The 20,597-nt window shown below is 45.8% G+C and overlaps 1 protein-coding gene across 2 annotated transcripts in view; it reads left to right on the top strand.

The window, feature by feature from the left end:
• The window catches only part of PDLIM1 (PDZ and LIM domain 1), a 41,349-nt gene that overhangs the window by 11,200 nt on the left and 9,552 nt on the right, over window positions 1–20,597 (top strand). For both annotated transcript variants that reach the window (XM_082054144.1, XM_082054143.1), the window contains exons 2-4: window positions 1,008–1,159; window positions 9,801–9,885; window positions 19,913–20,103. In XM_082054144.1, coding sequence (XP_081910270.1) covers window positions 1,008–1,159; window positions 9,801–9,885; window positions 19,913–20,103 — 428 coding nt within the window. The remainder of the gene's footprint in view (window positions 1–1,007; window positions 1,160–9,800; window positions 9,886–19,912; window positions 20,104–20,597) is intronic.

Raw genomic sequence — 20,597 nt, forward strand, 5'->3', positions numbered from 1 at the left:
AGCAGGGACCTCTTCAGCAGTAGGGGGAAAATGAATGAGCCATTTAGCTTGAAAATGCCAAGTTTTAGTTGGGACCTTCTTTTTTTTTTTTTTTTCACAAGGGGTATCATACTGGTGGTATTGCTGTGTAGTGTCTTCTGTCTGGGATCTTGGTGAGATTACCCCAAGCTCTTTCCCACCAGTCATCTCTCAGAGTGCAACACCTCTCTAGCAGTGCAGCAGCATGTCTGGGAAGCAAAGCACCAGGCATGGAGAGGAAAGGGAGATGTATATGGCAGAATGTATCAGGGTGAGCTTATGGTCAGGCTGGGGGTGATCCTTCCACTTTTTCAGGAAGTATGGTCAGATTGTGATTTGAAGATGAAGTTTTTGATGCCTGTCTCCCTCCCAGTCTGCTTGTTAGATCAAGTGCTTCCTTGGGATTGATCTTTCTGAGGCTGTTGCCCCTGTTCCTATGCTAAAACAGATTAAAACTAAAGAACCAATCAAAAATCTTGAGCCCAAACCTGTCTTCCAAGGAAGGAAGCGAATGAGATGGTGAGGCAGACAAAGGTGTTTGTGATTGGCATTAACAATATTGCAATGACTCTGATACCCTTTATGTCACCTCTGTTTTAGAGGCTCGGGCTTCTTGGCTGTCCTCAGCACCTTCTGTTTGGGACACCACTTCTCTGTCCAGCAAAGAACAGAGTTTCTACCTGTATGTTCTTTCTCTCCACCATGAAACCAATTGTCTTGAGTGAAAATACTATTTCTGTTATTTACCTCTCGTTTCCCCTAAGCTTCTCTCTGTGGGTGCCAAAACAGAATTCTGCCCCTGACTCTAATACTGAGAGTATCCAAGAGTTCCAGATCCAGGTAGCTTTCTGCTAAGAATTTGCTTTCATTAGTTTTCACCTCCTTGCTTCCATGTACCAGCAGGGATGTCCTAAATGCTCCAGCTGTTTTTCAAATGTTGCTATGAAATGCTGCTCCCTGGAAATTCCATTCATTCTGTTTTCTCTTAGGTGACTCCAGGTAGCAAAGCTGCAATAGCCAACTTATGTATAGGAGACCAGATCACGGCCATCGATGGAGTGAACACAGATAACATGACGCACCTTGAGGCCCAGAACAAGATCAAGGGTTGTGCAGATGAACTAACTCTGACGGTCAGCAGGTACGTGGCTGAGCGAGACTGGAGATGGGGAGAGGGAGGGATGCGGGGTGGGCAGTAGCTGTGTTTTGGTTTGACAGCAGGCCTCTCTGGCTGGCTTGTTTAATTTGACTTCTTATTGCTTTGTCTGGCCTGGCACTGGATTGCGAGAGGGAACTGCATTTCATCCTTTAATCCTAATGCTGCTTGCATTTGCTGCACTTTGACCTGATGAAAACAACTTTCCCAGTGAGAAATTGGCTGATAATTTGTGGCAGAGGCTGTCAGCCTATTCTGTGGTTCCTGACAGCAAGAAATCAAAGACAAGTCTAATGAAAACTTACTAATAACAGAGGAGGTACAACCAGAGATGACCTTTCTTCCTGTTGCATTAGTTTAGCAGTTAAAATATATGGTTGTGTGTCGTCCAAGCTATTAATTGCCTAGTTTTTGCCATTCACAGACTCAGAAAGGTTGTATGTTTTGGAGCCTCTTGATCAAACAGCACTGAGAGTGCTAAACACTGATGACCCAGGCTGCATCGAAGTGCCTGTCAGGCATTAATCTCTTGTGAGTCCTGAAAAAATAAAGGAAGGCAACAGCTGAGCCACAGGCTCTGTCATCAGTGTAGACCATGGGCTGGCTTCAGTCTTCCCACAGTCTCAAGCTGCAGAGCAGTGGACAGCTTCATTCCCTTCCCCACCCATGCTTTATTCTTGGGCAATCTTTGTACGGAGGAAAAAATGCAGCCTGGGAAGGCAGGGGTCTGCTTTGCATTCACCCATTGCTTCTTAAAAGTACTGTAGCCTAATCTTTTGGGGTGCCTGGGGGTTTAGCCTTCCTCTTAGTTTGAATTGCAGCCATGGGTACTAGCGCTTCTTGGAGTCAGATGGTAGATGCATCATGGCATTTCTAGTTGCTCTGGAGTGAGTTTTTCCTTCCCCCAACGTGATCGTACGTCAGCTTCACGGCAGATGCGGAGGAAGTGCTTTCAGAAGCAGCGCACAAGCGTGCCTTCAGTGAAACAGTAGTTCAGTTGTCCAGGGCTTTTCTGTAAAAAAACAGAAATATTTTACTGTAGCTTGGATAATGCCAGGAGTTCAGCAGGCATTTCCCAGTTTGGGAAGAAGTGATAGGACTTGGCCAAAAAAAGCCTGACAATTAATTGAGGGAATTCACAGAGGGAAGAATGAAGCACAGTGCAGGCAGTGTGAATGGGTGGTGAGCATTGCAGCAGCCTGTTAGCCCCAGAGTTTCTCATACTGGCCTTTAACTTGTCAGCCTGTAATCCTCCTGCAAAGGAGTGATCCTTTTCCTTTGCAAAAAACCTGACTGCTTGACTTAGTGAACCAGCACCATGTGGTTCTGCCTGGGAGAGAGGAGGGGTGGCAAGGGCTCTTTCAGCCTGCAGGCAAGCTCACTCTTACAGATCATTGAGTCTGTAAAATGTGTTTGCTAATGTTAATTACAAAGTCATTAACTTTATAGCTACCCCATGCATGTTTCAGTGGCCTTGGATGTGCAAGCTGCCTAGGGAGAGATTTCTAGCTGGATGTGCTGCTGTGTGAAACCACGCAGGGGCTCCGAGTTAGTGCAACCCAGCTCTTTCAGGGCCCCCTTTCAAGGAAGTAGCATGAGTGTGTGTTGGATGCTTCTGCTGTACTGATCGATGAGTACTGCTGACAAAATGTTCAAACGTGTCAAGACTACAAATGAAAAGCAGTGATCTAACTATTTATCCACTTTAGGGTTTGATATTATTAACCATTTCTCTATGTAAAATCCATTTTAGTGGATTCTAGGGGACATTAAGGGTTCAAGAGGAGACTGGATTAATTCACGGAAGACAAATCTGTAAAGTATATGGTATACCATGGCAGTATCTCTGCTGCAGAAAGCCCTTAAGCTGCAAGTAGCTAGAAGCTCAAAGAGTGTTTTAGGAAAGTACTGCACTATACTTGTCATCCTGTGCTTTTCTGTGGACCCAAGCAAACTTTGTATGTGTGTGGTTTGCATCTGTGCACCCCTCTTTTAGTGGCAGCTGAGCAGTTAAAATGTCTTCATGTTTGTCTGTACTAATTATTTTAGAGAAGTGTAAATGTAGAGAATGGAAAGGACTTAAATGCTTCTGGTAAAGGAAATGCTGTTTGTACTTGATTGTGAGTATCAACAGCATTCCAATGTTTCCTGTTTCGGTATTTTCCTTAATGATGGTAACAGTCCAAAAATATTTCAGATCAGATTGTAGGCAGGAAATCTAGTCTAACACATGCCACTGTTAAAAATGGATCAAATTACCAGCTGAAGAAAACATGCCTTGTCTGTTTTTTCACCCCAAGGTGCAAATCTGTTAATTTCCTAGTATTTAAAACCAGCCACAAATTGCTTTCTCTGAAGATGCTTTTCTAGGTGGCACTGCCGGGTGCTTTGCTGTTTGGTGCATGAACCAAGGTGGAAAGGTCTGTTTTCTGCCTTAAAAGTGGGTGTTGAACAGTGTTGGCGTATACACCAAACTCCTGCTGAACGCAGCGTTCAACTCACTGCTCTCTTCTGAGCTTCTGCTTGTTCACTCATTTTGCTTTTAGTTTTGGGCTAGGGAGTGCTTTTAGAAGTGTAGTGCTCAATAAACCAAAGTAAAGGTTCCATTATTGCCTTCAGTGGTGTAGAATCAAGCTCAGCACGGTAGGTTTGCATGGTGTGTGCAGAAGGACTGACCATCGGCAAACCGTGTACGTCAGTCAGCTCAATACCACCTGGCTGCCAAACAGAGAAATTTCACAGGCAGAGTTTTGAGTCTCTTCCATCCACAGGAAAAAGGAAGTTTGGGATCTTGAGTCATTGAGAAGAGCTGCTCTTTTTTTTTTGTTTCCCCCCTTGAGTTAGGGTGTGTACATTCTAGCACTGACAATCTAGCAGGCTGCACCCTTTCCAAGCATCTGATTTTCCTTAAATGGGAGTAAGCAGCAAGATGTGCCCAACAGACTGGAGAAAGTAATCAACTTCCTTTGGAAACTTGGTGTATTTTGGGAAAGAGACTCTGACAAAGTAACTCAAAGAAGAGAAGGCTCAAGAGAGACACATTCAATATTCACCTGATAGCCAAAAGATCCAGGCATCACCAGTGTCACTGGTAATGCTTATGATGAATGTGCACACAGCTCTGTGTAGCTGTACATATACGAAAGCAAACAAATGCTTGTTGTATTGTATGTGCAAAAGCAGACAAATGCTCATTGCAGCACAGGTGAAAACTATTTCTAAAACAAATGGCTCTTTGTGTGGTTGTTGTCACCAAGTGGGTGGTGGAGCTGTGCTCATATGCAGCCCTGAACAACTCAAAAGTAAAGTATTTATGTTTTTTTTGGGGGGGTTATGTGTGTGTGTTTGTTTGTTTGTTTGTTTTTTAGAAAAACACACAAAACAACAAACAAACAGAAAAATATTCCTACAGTGAGCCTGCCCTTCCCTCTATGTCAGGAGGCAGGTTGTGGGTGGTAATAAGAGAAGAATATTTGTGAAAAGAGGTGACAAACATGTAATCTCTTGTCCTGCTCCTACTGTCCTTTTCTTCAAATTTCAAGCTGCTTTTCTGCCACTCTGCTGCCACCATGTAATATATTAAGGTACTTTTTGTTTGTTTGCAAACAGTCTGTTACTCTGCTAAAAATGTCACCAAGGAATGAAGCTATGTATTTGTTCTTTGAAAAGTGCCAGGGTCAGAGAAGTCAGATCTGCTGCCAGCATGTGTAAAACACATTGTCAGAAGGGATCATGTGTAGACGCTTATGAGGAAGGGGAGAGAAAGCATGCATATGATATTAACCTGCATTTTACTTGGTAGGTTCAGCTTCACTCTTGCTTGCTTCATGTGCTCCCAGTTCTCAGCCATGGGGACTAATTGCACAAAGCCACAATAGGCTCGAATTTGTGTTCTAGGAAGTCAGTGGAATCCATTGACTCATTTAGGTTTGCTTTTTGCTTCCCTGCCAATAAGAGTTTTCCAGCTCTGTCATCTTACTAATAATTCCTTTGGCCCTGGGAAAAGCCTGATGTGCTGCCTGCAGCTATATAAGGACACGCAGATTGCCTGCCCTCTGCACAGCGCATGGCCTCTCCTGGGTGTGTGCCAGCAACTTTTACTAATGATTGGCGTGTTCAAAGTCATTTTGGCAAGTCAAGCCTGGCATTTGTCTTGCTTTTACAGCCTCTTTGGCGAGGCAAAAGTAGTGAGCCCTGTAGCTGGCTGGTGGAAGAACAGTGTGAGTGGAGCAGTCAGGTGTGTTTTATCCTCCGTGACTCTGGAATGAAACTGCTTGTGGTAAACTTCAGTTGCTTCTGCATAGTTGGAGTTGCCCTTTTGGTTTTAGTGGCTGTGTGAAGACATGCCTGAAACACAAGAAGCAGAGGGCCATGTGTGAAGAGGTGAATTTGGGGCCTCTTTTCTCAAAGAAGTTGTGACTTTCATTACTGTTTGAATTGGCAATAGGCTGCATGCAGCCCAAGTATGGTTTTGCTTGCCGAAGTGAATATGTCCATTAATAATGACTACTCATGTTTAAATCCAAGTGCATGTCCTTCACAGCTGATGTAGTTAAAAGGCTGATTAAAAGGTACCTTCCTGATAGCCTGAAACTCTTGAAGTTAGTCTCTAAACATTTTTTTAAATGCCTGCCCAAAATTTTGGGAATGTTGAAAGAGGAATTCTTTACATCTTTCCTTGGTTTTTCAGCTAGCAAACTTTGTGTTGCACGAGGAACTTCTCTGTCTTTATGGATTTAGTTGCTACTTTGATATCTTAGTCATGTCCATCCCAGCATTTGAAATGGGAATGTAAATATTCCTTTTTTTCTCTATGGAACTTATTTACATGGTTCCTGGCACACAGAATTAGACCCTCATTTTCCAGCTCTGAGTTTTCCCTTGGAGCTATGAGTCAGCTCTGCATACAAAGCGTTGATAGCAAAATCTAGACTCTTGTAATGTTTATATTATACCATGTTCAAGCCAAACTTCTTGAGAAATGTTGTATTTTGTAAATACCTCTCCAGATTCCTGCCTTGACTTGCATGCAGTTTCCTTCCTCCCCTTCTGGACTAGTACCTCCCCATCCAAACTAGCATCAGAGAAATTCTTTCTAATCTTGGGTCTTGGTTTCTGCCTGGATGAAACAGCAGATTCATGGCTCACTGTATTGGTTGTTCAATATTAATCAATTTAAGCAGGAATCTGTGGGATCCTATGGGGATGCTGCAGCCTGCTGGCTGTCACCCAAGGCAGGGTGCGATTCCCCATCAGACTGCTGGACATCCAGCCCCGCCACCCATGGAGAGGCAGGTCTGGCAGCCCTGCCAGTGTGGCTGGGCTCTGTGGCAGGGGTACAGCCTTGCTGAGGGCAGCGTGGAGGTAGCTTTGTGGCTGGGGTCTTCCCCCCAAATTTGGAAAAAATCCTCCAGAAAGTCACTAGTGTTCTACCCATAGGAGCCTGCTGTGAACTGGAGGCACCGTGGTCAAGGTGGGTTTGAGCTATCTGCTTTGGCGCCTGTTCCTTGCTTCATGTAAATGAGTTATGAAAACATATCGATAAGATACAAGCATGATGAGTGAAATCAGTCCAGCCAACTGTCTGTGCCTTGTGCCCACTCTTCCCCGTCTTTCAGAAGAGAAGTTCTGGGCCAGCAGTGAGATGTAAGGTGAACTTTTAGATGCTCTTTTTCTTTCTCCTGCCATGCTTGAGTAAAAGTGCAGGCAGTGATGCTGGGAGCAGAGCCCGGACACCCTTGCAGAGAGCAGGCACCACAGGGGTCCTACTGATGACAGGCAGACTGGGGGCTCCACAGGTGGTGCGGTGGGACCAGGCACATGCCTTGGAAGCCCTGCTAGGCACAGCCAGGGAGAGCAAAGCCATCTCCTCTTTGTGGCTTTGCTGGGGCCATAAATGGGCTGTTGAGGGTGGCTGACGGGCTCTGCTGCAGCTGTTGTGAGGACAAAGGGAAGCTTTATCCTCCCAGCCTTAGAGGGACAACCATGTGGGCTATTTAACCTTTGTGTTTGGATAACTTTTAAACTGGATTGAAAGTAAAGCCTGGAGTGACCTTGTTGCTTCCATTTATATCCTGTGACAGATCAGAATGGCAGCAGGCTGAGAAACAAACTTGTGCTTTTTGCCTTGCTAATAAATAAGGGAGAAAAATCTGGTCAGAATACCCCGCTGGCCGCCATAGCTAGTTGGCCATAGCTGCCTCTCCTATGCTGGAAACCAAGGTGCTGTGTCACCTCAAATGCACTGAGTAAGGGGCACTGGTATGAAAGCAAGGGCCCAAGGTGCTGGGGGTAGGCTTCTGTGCTGTATTCATGTATTGACGTGCTCTAAGATTAAATTTTCAGTCTGAATGAGACCTTTTGGTGCTTCTGAAATCTGATGATATTAAACTGCTGCAAAAGAAAATGCTGCCTCAAAAGTGCTCAGATCACTGCTAGTGAGCACTGGTACAGGGATGCTTCATGCTAGAAATCAGGTGAAGTGTTTCATGCTCTCTGAACTGCTCTTTCATCTCCAGCCGATGTCTACTTGCTTACAGCCTGGCTGGCAGGGTGTTTAATTTCCATATGCTTTGCTGTGTCCCCTATTTTTCCAGAGGTAGTGAAACTTGGTCATGTGTGATCTCCAAACACTTTCAAGAAATAAGGCTTTGCGTTGGTCAGTGGGATGCTCCCATCTGCAAACACAGTATTCACATGCAAAATACAGCTGTCATAGAGACGGCTGTGACTTTGTCAGGCTTGGTAGGTGTAATCTGGGTAAAATCACTGTTTCCCCAGGCACCTTAAAGCATGGGTTGCCAGAAGCAAGGAGGGAATGGTTGTTTCATACTTGCCTGGGGGATATGTTGTCCATCCAGTACTGGCAGATGTTGACACAGGATGATAATCAGATCGGCATAGATCTGATCCCACACAACTGTTGCGTTCATATTTGTTAGTCTGTGTGTACACCAGCTTGCCAGGCGCCAGGATCTGGGTGACAGAGGTTGTTGAGTATCAGCACTGCAGCTGGGCCTGCAGGATGCAATAGCCTGGAGGCAAAGGTTTGCTGTAAAGGATGATATCTGGTGTGACCTGTGTCTTTGTACTTTTCCTGTGAAAGGAGGTGCAGCACAGCAGACTTCATTCGGGGTTTCTTCCCTGTGAAGTTCAGGGTGTAATAGATGCAATAGCAGGTCAATAAAATTTCTCCTCTTCCCTGAGTGAGAATGCTGCCTCCATTTCCTCCCACTGAGCTACCCTCTGGATGGAAGTATTAAAATACTATTTATGCAGCAAATGTTTGAAATACACATGTGCATCACAGTTAAGTTTGAACTGTTTAAAAAATATCCTGACACTGGAGGGCTTTTAGAGTAATGGTGCAGACCAGATTGAATGTATCGTGGGTAGCTCTACACCCTGTTTCTCCATCCTTGTCAGTTTTATAAGCCTTTTCTGTTTAAAGTCTCCAGTTACCCAGTTAATTCTCAGTGGAAGCGTTCTTGTTTTGCTAACTAAGTACTTAAATAGTAGCTGGCCCTGGACCCACTAATATCTAGGAAGTACATCTATCTGCAGTTGCAGATTCTACAAAGGGCTCCTGTCAAAACAGGACATGGTTTTCAAAACTCTTCCTAAGAGTTTATCAGCCATCTGGTTGCTGCCTGATGCAATGTTCAGCATTAAACAAGAGTTTTCATTCAGCAATACTGCAGCCGCTCATTCCCTTCTATTAAAATTTTTGGGGAAGTGGCATTGTTCAATCCATCTGAGAGGCTAAATACTTTTCTGTACTGCTGAGAAATGTAGGTAGCATATGTCTCCCACAGAGCATCTCAAGCAGTTCTAAGCACTCTATTTCTCCCTCACCACTTGTTTGTCTGTTGTTCTTTGGGACATAGCAAAACTCCAGAATGATGATGATAGTAAAAGCAATTGGTTTTTGTCACAGATCTTGACTTTGTTTCAGGCTGTTGTGAGTAATTGGGTCAGGCCGCAGACCAGCAAGGGTCATGCTGACTTTCTCTGACACATTATGTCATCTCAGTTCTTAGTCCTATTGCAGACTTGAATGCATTTTTTTGTAATTCCCAAAAGTATCTGTTTGTTCAGCATGGATACCACTGTATAAGAAGAAAATTCCAGAGACCCAAACTAAAAATAATGTTTCTAGCTTATCCAAGGCAGCCCAACTTCAAGAACAGAATGTTCTCTGTATAGTGAATACAGGCAAGAATTGTTCCTCTTCCCGGCTACCCATAAAAGCTGAAATAAAGTAATTTGAATTGTCCCCCTTAATTAAAGGATCTGCATCTAAGGGGTATCTCCAGCTTTTGCTGTTGGGTGACTCTCAACTCTCCTACCTGGGTTGGGAGCCCATTCTGTCACCAGTGGCCTCCCAAAGAATAAGCCAGGACAGTCACTGCTGAGATCCCATCTTTTTTCCAAGGACCTCACACAGCATAACAAAGTCATCCAAGTTATATGCCTAAAATAAGGCTACCTAGGTTTCTGATTTGGATAGTGCTGTATACAAAAGACTGGGGAAATGTTTTCAGCTGATTAACTTCAAATCTTTTAATAGCAATAATGATGTTCAGTGATGAAAACAGATTAACTCTTCAAAATTTGTGTGTTGCAGAACGGAGTCAAAAGTCTGGTCGCCACTTGTAAATGAGGAGGGAAAGACACATCCTTACAAGATGAATCTGGCCTCTCAGCCGCAGGTAAGTAATCGAGTATCTGCGTGCTCTTGTTCCTGCTTCCTCCTGTCCAACTCTGGAGTCGTTTCTGGCCTGATTCTCCAAGGAGCTGAGCATGTGTCCCTCCATCAGTCACACTGGGGATAGTGCTGTGCCCCATGCCTCCCAGCAATCGCACAGCCCTCCGAATCCTTCAGAGACAGACTCCCTGCCTCGAGATCAGAGCCAGCTGCTGTGGAGAGCCAGCCCATGCCTGGCTCAGGTAAGCTGCTTGGCTCCCAGGCGTCTTCTGCTGCCAGCTGCATGCTCACGCTGCCGCAGGGCACGGAGGCGCTGCAGAGGTGTGCCTCGCTAGATCATTGCTACCATTCTAAGCCTATTGATTTTCATAGATAAGAAAGGTCTTGAGAGGAGAGGAAAATTATTCACTCTTACTGTTTTCTGTTGGTTCTTTTGTTGTTTTGTTCTTTTTCCTCTTAGTAGCAGTCTAGCTATGAGGAAGGTGGAAGAGAAACACATTAACCTTTTATATTTTTATCTGTGGACAGATCTTGCAGCCTCTCTCTAGGAGGCTGGTTTTGTAACCTTTCGGCAGCCTTGCTTCATTGGTCTGCTACCTCTGTCATGTAAATGTAGTAATAACAGTGACCTCTGCGAGGGCATTGCCTGAGCTAGGTTTAGAGGATTACACTGCACAAATCTACAATAACTGCACTAAAATCAATGGCATCGCTCCAGATTTTCACTGGGCTAATGACATGGATTCTGGCCCTAGCATGCATCCCATGTGAGTCTTTCTAGCAAAATAAGTAGAGATAAAACCAGTTTGACTCTGCAATTAATTTACTGCTTACATGCCTGTTTGGGTTGGAAAGAACTTGAACCTAAAGTAGCACACGTGCAGCAACACCCTGCCCAGACCTTGGCCTGGGATCTGTCCATGCTCCCTCTCACGCCAAGCTGCTGTGTGTTGCTTGGCTCGAGAGTGTGGTGCTGCATTCTCCAGGTATTTCAGAGCTTGGCCAAGGCATAATGTGAGGCTGAGCCATTTGGACTTTGGTTGGGCTGGGACCATGCAGAGACACCTGCCTGTAACACTGTTGAGCTGAGATCTGGTCTGTGTCTGCAAGGCTGCAGAGAGGGCTATTTAATTCAGCAGGAGACCAGGTCCTAGAGACGAAGTCCCTCAGTCAGCCGTTAACCAGAATTTAGCTAAATGCCCCAGAATTAAACATAGGGCGTTACACATGCCAGGCAGGAGTTCAACATAGCTCACTAAGCTTAGTTAACTGCAGCAAGAAACCTGTGGCTGCAGCTGCCCTGTCACTAGCTGCACCACCACACTTCTCCCCCCAGGGCAGCCTGGGTCACTGGGTAGATATCCACTGCTGGTCAAGTACTAAACGTAGCCTATTTTAATTAACTGATGCCACCTCTTGCTTAAACTCATTTGCTGTGCCAGTATTAACCCTAATCAATGGCTCTCCTTTGATCAGCTGCCCCCTGGGTGGACTGTTTGCATCTAGGTCAGCCCTGTGCTGTTTCAGAGAGCCTCTTGCAACTCAGTAGGAAATGTGGGTGAGAGGGACTCAACCTTAACTTTAGTCTTTGACTTTAAGTCACGTCATGCTTTTTAAAATCCAAGTAAGGGGCATCACAAAGGTCAGACTGTGCAGGATTCAGCAATAATTCTGGCAGTGGAACATACCCACTACTAAACCCTAACCATAGTCCTAATCCTAGTCCTTGCTCTGGCCATTATATAGATATTCTGATGCTGCCAGTTTGTAAGTGTGGAACAACTGAATTTGTTGATGCCAACCTGTAACTGACTTCAGGAGAATTTGGTGTGAAACTGAGTGTGGAGAGATTCCTGTTACAAACCTTCTTTCTGAGCAGTGACCCTTGTCTTAATCTTGCACTAGGAACCAACTGTTGCATGAAAATTAAGCTCTGACCCCTTGTATTGGCTGATACTAGAAGAGTTGTTTTTTTTCCTGGTGTAAAAGGAACATTCAAGCTCACACAGAAGCCTCACCTTCCTTCTTCCCTTTCTTAAAATGAAGCCATTTGCAGTGGCCTATGTGAGTGGTGTTTGCTGTTTTTCAGAGCGTGGGGCTTTCATTTAAAGGGCTTTACCTGCTGCATATTTAAGCAGAGGAATTTAGCAGTGTGAAGGAAGATGTGTATCTCATCTCCAAACCACAAGCTCCCTTCCTGCTTAACAGTGCCTGAACATCCTAGTCCACTGCGCCAAGGAAAAGTGTAATGAACACCATCAAGTTTTAAGTTATTTGTCTTTGTCTTTTGTTTTTTTTTAAATACACACCTGTTTCCTTTTTTAGTAGCTGACTGCAGCAAGTGAGGTTTGTGGCGAGGTGTGTCTGCTTGGAGTGGGATGCCAGCAGAGCGTGCTGGCTCCTGCCAGTGCCGTGGCAAGCGTCAGTGTGTCACACTGGGGCTGTGTCTTTGCAGCGTCACCAGACGCTTCAGCCAGGCTTGCTGCAAATCAGCAGCGTGCAGAAGATGCTGTGCACATATATACTAGCATGGCAAACTGCTATGGACTTTACCACATAGATGCTGATCACATTTTTCCAACAGGATTGGTAGATGATGTGAGTAGGGCCCAATCTTCGAAGGCAGTGCTGTCTGAGCTGTTCAGTTTTTTTTTTAAAACTTGCTTGCCAGTGAAAACAATATATTTGCTTTCCTTCGCAACAGTCTTGCACAGAATTCTTATTAATTCACTTACCAAATAAAACAGGACATACTGAGTCCAAGTGGTTCATTTAAATCCTAGTCCAAGGTCCTCTGAAGATGTTTCTCAGTGGTTTTGCATACAGCCCTTTGAATGCAGAAATATACATGTGAATAGACTTCAGGCTCAAAAAAAACCCCAACTTTAAAGCCTTTGTTGTAGATATGGGACTGCAATTATTCAAATAAGTTTCCACCTTTCTTAAAATCGGTAGTTTTACGTTGCCGCTCCTACTTTCAATATCTTGACTGAAATTTGTTACAACACTACTCCACTTTCTTTTCTTCTCATTTTACTGATACAGTTAAATAACTAGACCTTTGCAAAAGATCTTGCAAGGGGAATTAATTTTCAGTTTGTCTTAAGAACCGTACAACTAGATACATATGTTAAGATCGCTGCTTATGCATTTTTTTTACTCAATTTGATAGGTTTTTTTTTGTTTACTTGTGTTCCTTTTGGAGGCTCATACTTGGTGAAATGCTGCATCATCCTGTGGAAGTATTTTCCCTTACTTGGAATGCAAGTTTGAGATACTTATGTGCCTTTGGAAAATAAAAAGGCATTCCACAACCTTCTATGCATTCCACGAAGTCTTGAATCTCAAGACTGACTTCCTTGTCTAAGCTGACCTTTGCCCATGAAAGAGCTACAACCATATTATTATTTCATTACCATTATCTTTATTCTTCTAAATTAATTTAAAGTGAGGCAAGAGTGATGACAAAGTCACATTTCATCAAAAGGTGCAGCAGCTTGTCAGCAGTGATGGCTCAGCGGCTGAGCAGCTTTGTTTTGGGTGTGACTATGGCAACATGAGGGGAAGGAAATGACGGAGTCTTATTAGTATATTTACTCAATTATTTCACTTACAATTCTCACCGAGATCCTAAGGGTGATCACTCAGCGTAATTTTCCCATCAAGAGCTTTTCCTCACTGCAGTGAGAAACATTAAAACAACACATCTGTCTCTCCCTTCTGTTTAACTTTTCTTGAGAAAAGTGATTACGGCAAGAGAGAACAACTTGGTAATTTTAATGCTTATGACACTGACCAGAGACCAGCATGATTTTCAGACTCTGTGCTCTCTGGTGACCCTGGGCCAGGCATTAAGCTCTGGACCCATGCACTAGTGTGTGTGACTGTATTGTCTCTTGGTAAAATGAACAATAAAACTCTTTATAGCTCAGACTGTGCTGTGTCTTGTCAGACCTGGCCTCTGTGGGAGAAGGGTTGTCTTTTTTTTTTTTTTTTTTTTTTTTTTTTTTCCCCCCCCCTATATTTGTAGGACACAGAGGTCAGTGGGGCCTGGGTCTCTGAGCTGATTGAGCCCATACAGGGAATGTGCTAAGAGAGACCGGCCTCAAGGGCAGTCAACACCAGGACTGTCTCCAAAAAAGCTTGTTCAGCTCCCTGAAGGCAACATACCCCATTTGCAGTGAAACACAAGTATTAATGTCACCCCTCAAGAATGTCAGTGAAAACTCATTTGAGAGGGATAGATGAGCTCTTTTTAACCATGGAAGATACGAGCTTTCAAATGTGAGGATGTTGTTTGTTTGTTTTTATATGAGAAATAACCTCCAGACATGCAGCTGGGGAACTCTGGAGGCGAATCACAGTATTTGTGGGATGACAATGACAGACAGCCACTTTTGTCTTCCCAGAGTTTCTTGAAAGTGCCTGCTCTGTCCTCCTCATCCTCACAGAGTGATGTCATTGTTTTTGTCTTGTGTATTTTATCTCCTTGGATACGGAGAAGGCAAGGGCTATAGAAACTGGGTGTGTGGCTGGCTTGGCCTTTGATAAGGCCATGCGTGTGGGGGCAATGCATGAAACAATAGGTATATAAAGTAACAACGTTGTGTTTTCAGACCAGGGAACTGTGCTGGCGTATCGTGACCTGCTGGTTTTGGTTAAAAGGCGTTACCACATGGATGTGGAATGTGTCGAGGATGCAGAGGGAGAGGATGTGGGAAGCCAGCCTTGTTGTTTTACCCCCCTACAATAACAAACCCCAAGCCCTTCCTAATTTCTAATCGGATTTCAAAGCATTGCTAAAGATCTTTCCATAGCTGAAAAACCCCAAACAATAACAGAGGGAGAGGTGAAAGTAAAGGCTCTTCTAATACTTGTGATTGCAGCTGATGAAGCACAGCATAGGGTAGAGTTTGCCCCGAAGCCCTCCTGAGCTGTTGCTGCATGTTTGGCATGAGCAGCCTGCCCCCTGCATGCTGCTTGGGCAGGAGTGTGGCCTGAGCTCCCAGTGTGGCTTTGCAAGGGCCAGGACAAGGCCAGGAGGTTTGGCTGCCAGTCTCTGCTCTCCTTCCCTGCCCGCAGGACTGCAGTGCTCTCGTTTGCTGAGGTTTGGTCAGGAGCCCATTTTCTTAGAGCTGAGTAAACATTTATACTGAGAAATGTTTAATCGTGTTTCCTCTTGGTGTGGCTCTCGATGTGCACAACCCAGGATTGCCCAGACCAAGCCTCCGGGCTCTGACTTGGGACGCAAAGCCAATCCTGTGTTTATGGAGCCCGGTGGGCAATGGGCTTTGCTGGCTCACTCAGCTGCTTTGGGGGTCACTGGGGTTGCGGGGGCTTTCACTTCTCGCTGCAATTGCAGACCCTGGGTGCTTGGTCCTTTTTAATTTGTAACATAAGGTCAGAGTGAAGCCCCTGACTCCAAGAGCTGGAGCTTCAGGAAATAACTACACTGGCCTGTCTCTAAATCACAACTCCACATCTGAAAAGAGTTTTTGGTGGCTTCAAACAGCCCCCTATTCCCTATTAGATGTGCCTTTCCTCGGAGGACTCCGGGGAGATTGCTGGGGAAGGGACAGGGGTTGCACAGGAGGGCAGCCCCCAGGCTGCAGAGGCAGTGGGGCAGAAGCCAGCACCTCTGAGGGCTCAGCCTTGCCAGCTGCCTCCAAACCGTGCTGTGGGGAGAGGAAAAACCCACTTGAGGGAGAGGAGTGGCTGACTCTTCATGTCTCGGTTTAGTTTATTTAGTGAGTGCAAAAAGCCTCCAGGTTTTTCCTGTTTCTGGTGGTGCTGAGGTCAGTGCAGCTGGGATGGCCTTGGCCATGTCACTGTGGGGCAGATGGGACCTGCGAGTCCCCCTGACCTCAGACCACCCCAAACCTGCCTGAGGGAACCTGGGGCCATGGAGGCATCAGAGTGGCTTTATGCTCCTGGTGCCTGGGATCTACCCCAGGTCAGCCAATGGAAGTGGCTCATCCTGAGCTATCTGTACATCTGTCTCCCTCACTGAGAGCTGTGAATTTCCCTGGAGTCCCATGCCCCATTTCCCGGGATGAGTAGGTCCCATGGTGGTGGCTGTGTCCATCTCTGGTGTGTGGGTGAGGAGGAAGCAGCCACCCACACCATGATCTGTTGGCTGGCCCTGGGTGTGGAGGCAAGGGCTGACACAGCTGTGGGGATTTCACAGGCTGGGCTTCAGCATTGCTGAGCGTGCCCTGGCGTGAGTGGGACGGAAGGGAGGAAGGGGCCATTGTTTCCTAGATAATTCCCCATGACGCAGCCGGTGCAGTAGGAAACGCTGGTCCGCTTCCTGCCCTGGCACAGGGACATTTTCCCCGTCCCTGCAGCCTGGCACTGTGGCTGGCAGTGGCTGGAGTGACGGGGGAAGCCCCTTGGTGCCCAGCTGGAAGGGCTGTGGTGCAGCACCAGTGGTGCATGCTGGTGTCCCTATCTACCCCAGAGAGGGTGCTGCCACCAGCAGCCAGCACCAGAAAACCCATTGGGAAGGACATCTGAATATTTGACATGAAGCTGGGATCCTACACACCTTTGTTGTCCTTGGGATTGGGAAGCAGCTTTTTTGCTGGATGGGGGGATTTGCTCTGGTGCCTGGAGGACTCGGGAGCACGTAGGATTGTGCACCAAAGACACTTGGAGCTTAATCATATAAAGGAGGTATTTTTAGTTAGAGAGGAGGCTGCTGGAGGAATTATTCCTCTGGCTGTGGCTCCCTGAGTGGCCCTGCTCCTTTTGGAAGTCAACTGCTGCCCAGTGGGGCAGATGCCAACTGAAGGTGTCTCTGAGAGGATCTAATGTTAGTCACACTCCTCTACACTACTGACAAAGAAAGAGTGGGTCACACTCTGCCTGGATAAGAGCATGTCCTTGTGTCTGACAGTCAGGTCTTCCTATGCAAACAGACCACTGCTGACTGCTCTTGCAGTCCAAGCCCCTGCCAGGGACGCTGTTTAAAGGTGCTTGCCCTGTTGCATTGGTTCCTGAGAACATCACAGCCTTAAGAGATGCTGCAAACTCCAGGCGTCTCGACTGCATAAACCAGGTGCTGCCCCCACACATGTACACAGTATAGAAGTGTTTTTGTGCTAACATTTTTCACTTATATGCTGGTGGGCAGGTTTCTGGGAGTCTCACATTTCTGATTTTCTTTTCTAGTATTAAGTAAGAGAGTCTCACATAAGCACATGATTCTGGGAGCTGGGGCTTTAACAAAACTGCTGCACAGCATAGGGCCTGGGTTGGCAGTTCCGGTAACTTCCTAGGTGAACACATTTGACAGTGAGAACAAGTTATCTTTTGATCTTGGGATCGCAACATGAAAGCACTTGTTCTTTGCAAATTCCTTCCACACCTCGAGCAGAAAGAGCAGCACAGCATGATGGGAAGTGCTGGAGAATTTGGATTATCCAAATGCCCTTTATAATGTTACTACTCTTGTCAGACTTGTCTATAGGCTTTCGGGTTATATCTATGCTGTTCTTCAGAAGAGATTTTTTTCCAATCCAATCTTCAGACACCCCCTTCTGCTCTGATCTCTTGATTTAATCTGTAATAAAATCGCTTATAGTTAGGGACTTTTATCCACATGAGAGCTACTATGGATGTCTTGACACTTTTGAAAGCTTAATTTATGGTCTTGGATGTTTTTACACAGCAGAAAACCTACCTGGTGGCCAGAAGTAGGCTCAAATCTCCTATGTGAATTCTGTGCCTGAGTGCATGTTGCACATCTTCTCGGAGTTAAGGCACTAATGTGATTTCAGTCTCTTCCATCTGACTGTTTTCTCAACACTTGTACGAGCTTTAAACATCCTTGAGGCCTCCATCACTGTCAAACTGATTTGGCCTTGGCTGACAGACTCAGGAGTCCTTGGTGGGGGTTGAGAATGTGCCCACATGCACGTGAACTATGTAACTGAGATGCCTTACTTCCTTAGGAAACCAGAATTTTTAAAAAATACCCTAAATTACTTCCCTTTCTCTAATTCTTGGTTAATACTTAAATGTTTCTGCAATACAGGCTGTGACATGATTTAAACTTTGAGCCTGTTTGACCCAAGGGTATAACCCCTTTATCCTAAAACTTCTGCCTCTTTCTTTCTTTAAACCAGCTATTTATGTGCATGTCTGAAACCCTCTCCTACTTGTGGCCCCTGAATGGTAGGCTAGTCTGTGTATTTAATGCTGATGTAAGATCACTGATATTTTTCCCCACGGTGTGATATACAGGCTGAATTTTTTTTTTTCTACAATCCACAGTTTCTACCATGGGAAAGACTATTTTTATGAGGGCTATTATGTGCTTTGAATGAGATTGCAACGAAGGGAGATTAACTAATTACTCCAGGGTCTTTCTTCCTTTGGTGTGTGGGAAAGCTTCATGGCTGACGTCCATATGCATCGGCCAGAAAGCTGTGGGAGAGCAGCCCAGCCACACCACACCTGAATGTCTTGAGCTACCCCACTGATTTCAAATGACTTGTAACTCATGAATGTGTTTGGGTCGGTGCTGCTCTTCTCTGAGAGATCCTATGCTGTGCTTGATGCCATAAATAGCATTTGAGTGCCATGGAGCAAGATGACTCCCATCTGTCAGTCTGGGAATGCTAGCCAGCTGCCTGAGGAAATCTGTGGACATAAAACTGATTCAAAGAAAAATCTGTAGGGGAATTTAGTCATTCTTGTTTCTAATGTTTATCCTGTAACTATAGCTCTATCAAACATATTCTGTGGGATGTTCAAAGGGTGGTGAAGGCTCACTTCGTTGCTGTGGAAGTCAGTGCCTGTATTGACTGGGAGGGGGAAGCGGTTGTGTTAATTGGAGCTGGGAACTGTGGGTCCAACATGCCAGGAAGGGCCATGTTTCATCCATTGGGCATTAGCCGTATAGTAAAGCCATTCCACATCTCTACAGCTGGCCGAAACATTTCAAAACACACATTTTGATGCCATCTTTTTGCCCTGCATATTTCAGCCACCTCTGCTAATGTTAGTCTCTTCTTCTGCCTGCTCTAGTGAGGCCCCATTGCGCTCACTCCTTGCTTTGGTCAAGCATCTTCTTTGGAGGGAAATAAGCCCTGAAAGTTTTTATCTCTGCCCCAAGGCTGCTAATTCCCAGCCTGCTAAACTAGTGATGGGGCCTAGAAATGTTTGTCAGCATTGCCTGTGACTCAGAGGAGTCTTACCTCCTCTCTTATTTAACTTGGATTTGGCCCCTTTCTTGTTAAATCGTAACTGGTGTTTCAAAGTATCCACTAATACCTCTGGAAGTCTTTAGTTTGCAGCAAACCCAGACTGTCTCAGTGATATCTCATACTTCTAGCACTGACGGGGTCTCTGGCATTTAGCTGTCACTGTCTGTAGACAGCCTTTTGTATTAACAAGAGTCATCTTCCCACCTTTACTGTGGGAAATTTTTGTTCAGAAAGTCTGAAGTTGTTCATCAGACAGCTGTGAACCTCACTCTTAGCTGAAGGAGCAGACACGCTCCAGAGCATTTGTAGTAATGACAATGTAGTAATGACAAATCTTTTTGGGCTGCCCTTATCTAAGCAAAGCCAAACTTTCAGATGCCATTGAGGAGTGCTCCTCTTTCTGCCCCTCATCTTCACTTTTCCATAGAAATCAGCCCTACTTTCAGGCATTGCAATGAACACTTAGAATCTGCAGTCCTGCATGAGAAAGTAGGTCCTGTGGGTTACCCAAGGCTTGCAGGAGCTCCCAGCCACATGGCAGCTTGAGCTAGTAGCTCTGGCAATTTTTCTGAGCTCTTACATTCCCGGCACATCAACTGTGAAATGTCTTGAAGGTCAACCTGAAGCCATTCAGGATGGGGTCCCTCGTGACGTGTGGAGGGTTCTCGCCTGCTTTGGTGGTCGTGGTTGCAAGTTTGTCAGCTGACCGCACGCGCAAAGGCCACCACTGCAGCGGCTGCTCGCTCCTGGCTGCCCGGCCACGTCTCACCTTGCACGCCTGAGCACCTCTGATTTTTGCCTTTGCTCCTTTGCATGCAGGAAATAAGGCACATAGGAAGCGCACACAACCGGAGCGCGGTGCCCTTCACTGCCGCCACGGCTTCTGCCCCCAGAGTGATCACTGCTCAGTACAACAACCCAGCAGGCCTCTACTCCTCAGAGAACATCCAAACCTTCAACAGTGCCGTGGAGTCCAAGACATCACCTGGGGCCCCAGAGCCTGCCAAGCCGTAAGTATCTTCCTCGCCTCTCTCTCCCTGCCTGGCCCCCAGGGGAGGCTCCAGGAGAGGCGAGCTTGCTGCAAGGGTACCCATTTGTTAACGGAGAAAAGTTCTCTTTCAGGACAGGGGAAGGAGCAGAGGCACAAGGGTTGCTGTGGTTCCCAGGGGCAGGGCTCGGAGGAGCGGGGAATGTTCTGTGAGATGCAGAAATGAAATTAATACCGTTGTGTTTCTTTGTTTAGCAGAGACCGACGCAGTTTCCACGTGCATTCAGCATGACATACCAGCCCGCTGGTCTGAACAGGTGCCTGATAGCTTGTTATGAGCACTTTGTAAAATTAGCGTTTTGTGCTGGCTTTGCAGGCAGTGCCGGGCAGGAAGGGTACCAGGTACTGCAGGAAGGACACACATCCCGGTTCCCAACTGGCCTGGGATTCATAGACACAGGCTCTGCTAAGTTTGGATCTTTCTGGTTTTTATATTTGAACCTTGTTTTACATGGG

The sequence above is a fragment of the Streptopelia decaocto genome, assembly GCF_964273445.1.
Source record: "Streptopelia decaocto genome assembly, chromosome: 5".
Classification (NCBI taxonomy): Eukaryota; Metazoa; Chordata; class Aves; order Columbiformes; family Columbidae; genus Streptopelia; species Streptopelia decaocto.